The sequence below is a fragment of the Neophocaena asiaeorientalis genome, unplaced genomic scaffold (genome assembly GCF_003031525.2).
Source record: "Neophocaena asiaeorientalis asiaeorientalis breed wild unplaced genomic scaffold, Neophocaena_asiaeorientalis_V1.1 scaffold30, whole genome shotgun sequence".
In the NCBI taxonomy this organism is placed as follows: domain Eukaryota; kingdom Metazoa; phylum Chordata; class Mammalia; order Artiodactyla; family Phocoenidae; genus Neophocaena; species Neophocaena asiaeorientalis.
The window spans coordinates 16,633,392-16,641,449 of NW_020174923.1; the positions used below are offsets into that span (position 1 = coordinate 16,633,392).

The 8,058-nt window shown below is 54.9% G+C and overlaps 1 protein-coding gene across 1 annotated transcript in view; it reads left to right on the forward strand.

Moving 5' to 3' along the window:
- The first annotated feature begins 371 nt into the window (after positions 1 to 371).
- The window catches only part of WNT9B (Wnt family member 9B), a 48,542-nt gene continuing 40,855 nt past the window's right edge, over positions 372 to 8,058 (forward strand). The window contains exons 1-3 of the mRNA XM_024760770.1: positions 372 to 431; positions 896 to 1,086; positions 1,851 to 1,928. Coding sequence (XP_024616538.1) covers positions 372 to 431; positions 896 to 1,086; positions 1,851 to 1,928 — 329 coding nt within the window. The remainder of the gene's footprint in view (positions 432 to 895; positions 1,087 to 1,850; positions 1,929 to 8,058) is intronic.

The window sequence follows — 8,058 nt, forward strand, 5'->3', positions numbered from 1 at the left end:
TGGACTAGATGATTTCTTCGGGGTCATTTCTGGGTCCCCAAATTCCATAGGTGCCAGCCTGGGAGGTGGGGGCAGGAGATGCCCGAGGCTGCAGGTGGGGTGGGGGTTGGCTCGCCCGGCCAGTGGCCCTGGGCTGTGTAGGTAAGGCTGGCCTTTCCCTGAAGGGATGCGTGTATCCTGATGCCTTCTCCAGGCAGCCTGGGAGCACCCGGAGATCCCGATCCTGAGCATGGGGCAGAGAATGGAAGAGAGACAGGGACACAAGTGGGTGGTAGGGTGGAGTCCCAGACTTTTGCTAGCCTCACACTGAGGAAGTGAAGAAGGAGAGGACTGGATGGGGCGATGTGGGAACCTGCTAGCGGCCAGACTGGATGGGGCGATGTGGGAACCTGCTAGCGGTCGGGCAAGGCGCCCTGGAGAATGGAAACTGTGTGGGGGTTCCCCCCATTTGAAAGCTCCCCAGAAGAGGGGATTCCTGAGCCCTTTCCCTCCCCTGCCAGGTGTCCTTCCTTCAACACAGGCTTAATTTCCTTCCTCCTGCCGGCCCAACGCTACCAGTGGGAACACAGGAATGGTCCCTGCCCAGGAGGGGGAGGGCACCCCAGAGCCAAGTGTCACGAACGGAAACGCCCTCTCTCATGGGCACCCGAACCGCACGAAGGGTTGCACGCGGTGGGGAAAGGGTTAAATTCACTCCAAGGCCAGCCAGGGCGGGTGAGGTGTAGGCTCCCGGGCGTTGGACCCCGAGGCCTCCGCCTGAGTGGGAGGGTGGCCTCTTGAAAGGGACCTGGGGGCTGAGGGGTGGCACGTGGGAAGCACTCTGTGTTGTGTGAGTGTCCGGGACCTCAGACCGACCGAGTGACCGCCCATCTCCGTCCCATCTCCACCTCTCTAGCTGCCCCGAGGTTCCCTTTTACGTGCGCTCCCCCGGGGCAAGCAGTCGGCCGCTGTGTATTCAGCGCCGCTCAACCGGGCCCCCTGCGGAGGCACCGCCGAGACAAAGGACGGGGCAGCCTTGTCCCCGCCCGCAGCGGGCTACCCGTCTATCGCGGGGAGGGAGGAGGAGGACATCTTCGATCCAGCGCTGTGCGCTTCACTTTTGCTCAAAACTTGCCCGAAGGCTGCTGGGGCCCAGGAGCCAGGAGCCCAGAACAGCCTGGGGAGGGTGAGGGGAGAGGGCAAAGCTGCTGCGGACGGGGGAAACAGCAAGTGCGGAAGGTCTGCAACCTCGCGACTCCCGCGGGGAACAGCACGAAGGGGGCGCGTGGGAGCTCCCTCCACGGACTCCGACCGAGAGAGGGGCTTTTAACTTTACCCCAAGAGCTACAGGAGCCGCGTAACGGTTTCAAGCGAGGTTCTCCTTGGAGGCCACTAGAAAGAAAGCTAGACAACCGGAGAGGGCAACCAGGAGGCAGGTGGTCCACAGCGTGGGTGGTGGCGCAGGAATTAATCAAACGAGATTTCTTTAAACCGCCCAGTGTAGAGGCAGCGTCCTGGAAATGCCGGAAGCGTGCACTGGGTAAGCACACAGGTGAGCAACAAACGCCAACCGAACGCACAAAGGCGACCCGGAGCCCACTAGCCTCTCGGTCTCCCGGCCCCGGCGCGCCCCCTGGCGGCGGTGCTGATAATAAGGCAGGAAGTCTGCAGGCGAGGAAGTTGGCTCCGCCCCGCCCCCGACCCCGCGGGCTGGGAGCCGGAGCCTTTGTCGGTGAGCAGCCCGGATCTTTGGGGATCCCGGTTAAGCAGGCATCCTCGTGAGTGAATGCCTTTAATCTACTTCGCAATCCCCGAGCTTAGCTGGGGATAAGGTGTGCGTGGCTTCAGGCTCCCCTCTCCTCCCCACCCAGGTGGCTCCCCTGGGAGAGTGGGCCGTGCCACAGACGCAGGACGTCCGAGATGCAGGACGCGGGCGCGGGCGGGGTGATGTGAGGCCCCGGGCTCCCACTCCTGGGCGTCAGGCGGGTTCCGTGCAGCTGCCTCAACCTTGTGTCGAGACACGGAAGGCTGCAAACGGCAGGGTGATGTCACTGAGTCCTTCCTGGCCTGGCCCACCAGCACCCCAAGATCACAGGTGCCACCTGTGGGGGTGGTAAGGGGTTTTCCCTGTCCCAGTAGTTCCTCCTGTCTTAGTCATCTCTAGTTCCCCAAGGGCATTTTGGAAAGGGATTTGGGGTCAAAGTCCTTTAGAAGGGAGGGGACAACAGAAAAATGGGCTGGGGGCACCCCTGGCCAGCTGCCTGTTATCTCTGAGCCTCCTCTGTGCCATCCGAGGTGAAGACAATACTTTATATCTCATAGGGAGTTGTCAGCGTTAAATGAGAACCGTGCTGACAGAACGCCAGACCGAGGATGGCGAATAATAAATACTGGGTTTCTTTCTTCTCTTAGGGGCTGAGGAGTGAGTGGCTGTCTTGGGGTGCTTTTTCTGCTCCTGTCAGCCTCAGCTAAGCAGCTCCGCAGGCGCCCAGGAGCCTCTGCCAGAAGGATTTGTTCAGGAAAATCTTGTTTGACACCCCAACTTGAGACCCACCTCAAAATCTCCTTTTCGGCGAGACCCTCAGCCCCATCCTCCTAGCTGCTCCCCCACCTTGTCCCTCTGGGCCTCTTACTCCACTTTATTTTTCTGCATAGCCCTAAACACTGACCTTGTATTTCATATATTCCATATTGAATGTGTCTGTTAAGTTGCCCATTTAATGTTGTCTCTTTCCTACTCGAAAATCTCAGTTCTGCTGAAGGCCCAACATCCAGAGCAGGATCTGGCACAGGCCCTTATAAACGCCGCCGATGACTGGCTGAGGGAGTAAGGGGGGAGGCAGAGGCTGAGGCCTCAGATGGGGGACCACTGTCTGAGGTCCTTATGGCCCTTTGGGGTCCCCATCTTGAGATCTTGGCACCTAGAGTTCGCCATTTCCCCCTAGCTACCCTACTCTGGGTTTGGCACCTGCTTCCCCCTCAGATGACACCTGCACTGCCCCAAGCGGGCTGAGATCAGGGGTTGGCAGCCTGTCGGGAAGTTACCACAACACGGGACCCCTGGGGCTTGGTGGGCCTCGTGCTGCCAGCCCCCATCTCTGCCCCTCTTTCCCTCCCCCACTTTCCGTTTCTTCCAACTCTTAGGTCTTTTTCCATCCTTCTTTATTCTGCCTTTGCCTCCAAGCCCTGAGCCCACACCCAGACATGACGGGCCTGCCTGAGGCCTTGGGGCTCTAACCCAATGTCCGTTCCTGCCCGGGGAAGTGCTCCTTCCTTGAGGAAGTCGAGCCAGACCTCTGCGTGGCTGTCTGTGCGTGGCTGACGTAGTTTCTCTTGGTCCCAGTGTTCTTTCCATTCCCCAGTGGGTGGGACATAACCAGGAAGGGGAGCCCCAGATGCAACCCAGGAACCATCTTTGCTTTCTTCTGTCTCCAACCTCAGCCAAGCTGTGGCCCCCTTTCACCTGGGCTTCAGGGCAGGAAAGTGTTTCTGTTTTTCCCATCACCCACAAACACATACTTTGCGCCTGCTGTGGGCAAAGCCTGAGGCCAAGCTCTGGGGGAGGAATGGTCCATCCTCAAGGGGACCCCAGGAGCACAGTAGGTGCTCTATGTGCACAGGGTGGGGGGATGGCTCATTCATTCAACACATTTTCATAGAGCACAGGGTAAGCGCTGATGAACAAAAACTGTCCAGGCCTTGCCATCTGTGGGAGAGACAGTCTTCCAACAGAAGATCAAATAAATATTTCCTTTAAACCAAGGTAAGAGCTGTGAAGATTCTTTTCATCTCAGGCGTCTTCGTGGGGAGACTTTTGTGGGGGCCCATTAGGGAGATGGGATAGAGCAAGCCTAATGTTATCCTTGGAGATGACACAGAAATTTCTGGTCAAATCCTGGTTTGCACCCTCCAGAGTTCTGCCAGCTAATTATCTTCCCCACAGAACAATGCAGCCAGTAGCAGCCATTGCTGGAAACTCACATGGGCCCAACCATTGGCTCTGGGTCCAGGGAGCCTGGACATATGGATGTGGATCCAGTGGGCTTGCAATGGGGTCAGAGCTGCCTCACCAGCAGGTACCCAGGAACAGGTAGCTGTGGCTGGCACAGGTGTAGGCGAGTCCTTGGGCAGACCAGGGGCACCTGTCTGGCATTGTTCCACACCTGGCATAGCCCACCTCCTCTGCTCAGTTGCCTTGGCTTCCAGGTAAGGCCTGAATGGAGTTTCCTATATCTGTCTGGAGAGACCCTCTGTCTGAGTGGTGGTCTTAGAGCCCAGATCTCATGGCACCGCCACAACCCCAATGAATCCCAGTGCTGCCTCTCAACTGTGTGACACTGAGCACATTACCTACCCTCTCTGAGCCTGTTTCCTCACCTACAAAATGGGTATAATAACAGCTGCTTCAAAGGGCTGTTGCTTGTTCAGTGGAGTGATTCCTGCAGTGTCAGAAATGGCACCTGGGACATGTTAAGTGATGGGTAAGTGCCCCTTCCATTCCTCTGTGACAGTCAGCTGCTCTTTCTTGAGCCTCTCAAAGGCAAAGACTTCTATTTAGGCTGTAGTGTAGCCCACACTGCTGGTGGCCTCTTGCTCCAGGCTGGCAAGGGTCTCCAGTTTGTTCTGGCTCCCCAACCTGGCTCAGTGGTTAAATTCTGATTCATCTAAGCCAATCATGGACACCCATTCCCCTTGCCAGGGATTTGGGGCCCGGTTTAGGCTAATGAGACATGAGGGGAGGTCTGCTGGAGGGTACAAAAACTTTTCTGCCCTAAGTTTTCTGGGGCTCTTAAAATGATACTAAGACATGTCCCTTTTTCCTGTTTTTGGACATTATTGTGTCTGGGTGTGATGCCTGGAGCTGCAGCAGCCATTCTGTGCCATGAGGGAAGCTGCCTGAGGATGAGGCTGACTAGCAGAGGAAGAAAAGAAGAAAAATAGAGAAAGAAGCTGGGTCTCTGACACCATTGCTGACATATTAGCTGACCCCAGGGGAGTCCTGCCTCGGAAATTCTTGTTATGTGAAATAACATATTTTCCTTGTTGTTTAGGCTACTTCAGGCTGTTACTTGCACCCGAAGTCCTTCTAACTGAATTCTGTATCCTCCTGCCCATAGTGTCTGGCATAGGGCAGTTAGGTAAAGTGTTTTTAATTGACTTACAAATTGAGTTGCTTTAATTTAAGGACTGGTTGGTTTTCTTTTTCTTGGTTTGGGGGTTTAGTCTGGTTGGGAATGAGGTTGCAGTTGGAGCCTGGAGCTGGGAGACTCACTCTGAGATGGCTTGGAGGAAGAAGGAAACAACAAAAGGGAGGGTGTGTAGGGTTGAGGTGGGGCTTAAAACTAATCCGGAATAGCGTTCCATCTGGTGTTGCCTTTTCCTTTTCCTTAAGAAACTGCAGCTTGGCTGCTAATGGGTATAGAGTATCTTTTAGAGGTGATGAAATGTTTTGGAATTAGATAATGGTGATGTTTGCACAACTTACTGAATCTACCAAAAGCCACTGAATGGTATACTGTAAACGGGTGGATTTCACGGTGTGCGAATTATATCTTCATTTTTTTTTAAAAAGATAAACAAGCTGCAGCAACTCCCCTGCCTTCCTTCCACACTCTCTCCTCCACCTGTGATCTCGGCCCTACAGTCGCTGGCCTCCTCAGGCTCCCCCCTCCCACACATCCATGCACCACTTTCTGAGGCTGCTCGGAGGGGCTGGCGGAAGACTCATCTGTGAACAGAGAGCTGAGTTCTACTTTCTATGCACCGTTTTCAGGCCTCTGCGCATCAGCCTCACCCCTTTATCTGAGGGGCCGGGATCTCCTCGGGTCTGTCCGCACTGGCCAGATGGTCTCGGGTTTGGGGAGAGGGTGTCAGAATATTACTGCGGGGATGCATGGGCTCTGTGATCAGACAAGGGCAATTTCCAACCCTGACTCTACTGCTTAGCTGTGACTTTGGGCAAGTTATTTAGACTTCCGTGTGCCTGTTTCCTTATCTGGCAAATGGGTACATGTACTAATACCACAGCTCACAGGGTCAAATGGCATAATTTACCCCAAGAGCTGGGGGCATACAGTTGACCGCAAATGCTGGTTCCCCAAAGCTTGTTATTAACTTGTGACCAAACAAATGGCAAAATCTTGACCAGACCATCTCCTGATTCAAGGCTGATGGTGACCACGATGATGTTCCCAGCTTCCCTGCTTTGCGTGGTCCGAAAGGCCGCCTTCCACTCGTCCTCCTTACCTACCCCGAGTTTGACCGTCTCCCCTCTGCCTTTTGTTCTACATATTTAAGAGGGTAGTGCTAAGAGGAAAAATCATTTTCTGAAACCCAAATCAGAGAACGTGGCATAACCAAAATATTTTTCTTTTACTTTCTTTTCTCTTATCTTTTTTTCTTTTTTTTTTTTTTCTGCTCCAGAATTTAAGAAAGTCTGAAATACAGTTTGGCCAAAGGCTAGAATTTCAAGAGCATTTTTATGGCTAATGGTAATGTTTCTCAGAGGCCGGAGAGGACCATGGATGCCCCACGATATGAAGCGTGGTATTAAATCACGTGGAGTCACATGTGAGAAATCTCATTTAGTCACATTTCCTATCCCTGTTCCCTTCACTCCTCCTGATTATTGTCGAGGGAGGAGAGAGTCTGTCTGGTACTAAAGCAACGCTTACTAAGGTCCCTTTGTAATAAAGAGAGAAGGTCACACATTCAGTCTTTGGAGGGGCGTAGCCTCTGGTTAGAAAGAAATTGTTGAAAATCATAATGATCTAAAGTTTCCTCTGTAATTGAAGTTATTAAAAGGAAAGCAAATGAATTTAAAGAAAAGTGGTAATAGCAGAACACCCGTGAAGTGAAGGCGGCATGGAAATGCCTGCAGTCTAGAAAACACTGGATCGTGGGGACAACAGAGCTGAGCGCTTGCACTCAGGGTGCCCTGCAAGTCCCACTGTGTGGTCAGGGCACCTTCGGGGCCGGCACCTGACGATTGGCCAGGGCCCCGGGGGGTGACCTAGCTCCAGAAGCTGGCAGAATGGGAGGGCACTGGAGTCGTAAGTGGCAGCTACCCCTGCTGTGAGCTGAGAATCACCCCACCAGCATCGTCCCTGCCTTGAGGTATCAGATAGGAGCCTTGGGGCCAGCCATCCAGCCTTACGAATGTGTTGGATGACAGGGTGGCCCAGCACAAGGCCTTGGTGACCCAGATACTCCCATCAGGGGAGGGGTGGAGGGGGAAGCCGAGTCTCCAGTCCAGGCCTGACAGAGGCTCTCTGTATGCGGGAGCCAGAAGGACTTGAGGAGGCAGATCAAGCCCCAGACGGTGCATCGGCCTCAGAGAGCCACCTGTTTCCCTCCTGTAAGGGGTGTAAAGAGCCACAGAAGAGGGAGACCAGAAACCAGGGCTGCAGCCTCAGCTTTCTCCCAACTGGCTATGTGTCCTTGGCAAGGCACTTACCCTCCCTGGGTCCCGGTGTCTCTCTAGATTACAGTGGCCAAGTGAGGAGTCCTTCTGGTCCTGACATCATGGACTGGATGGTCCCCTTCCCCACGATTCCCGCGACCGCCACCCTTTGTGTTCCTGCCCCTTTCAGGGCAGACTAGGACACTGGCCAGCGCTGGCTGCAGGCCTATGGCTGGGACTGTCCTTCTAGGTGAGGGGTTGTTGGTGTCCAGCCCGGTGAGGCTCTAGCAGGGCTGGGCAGTGCCCAGGGGCCCTACTGGCAGGCTTAAGGCACTAACGGGAGAGACGGAGCCCTGGGAGGGAAGGAGGGAGGAGAGGAGAGAAGGGAGAGGTGCCTGGGTGGAGGCAGTTCTAGTGGCTGCTCTCGTGAACATGCCGAAGGTTGCCAAATTGAGTTTAAGCCTTGGTTCCAGAACACAAAGGCTCTTCTCTGGGGGCTTGACCCCTCAGGTCCCCCACCCCCAGGGCCCGGCTGGCTGAGCTGCCCCAAGGGAACTGGCCCCAGAAGGGCCTGGTTGTTGGCTGCGAAGTGGCTGGGAGGGAAGTTTTAATGATACACAACACAAGACACAGGGGGGAAAGAAAGGGGTGGGGGGTGGAGGAGAGAAGGGAGGTGG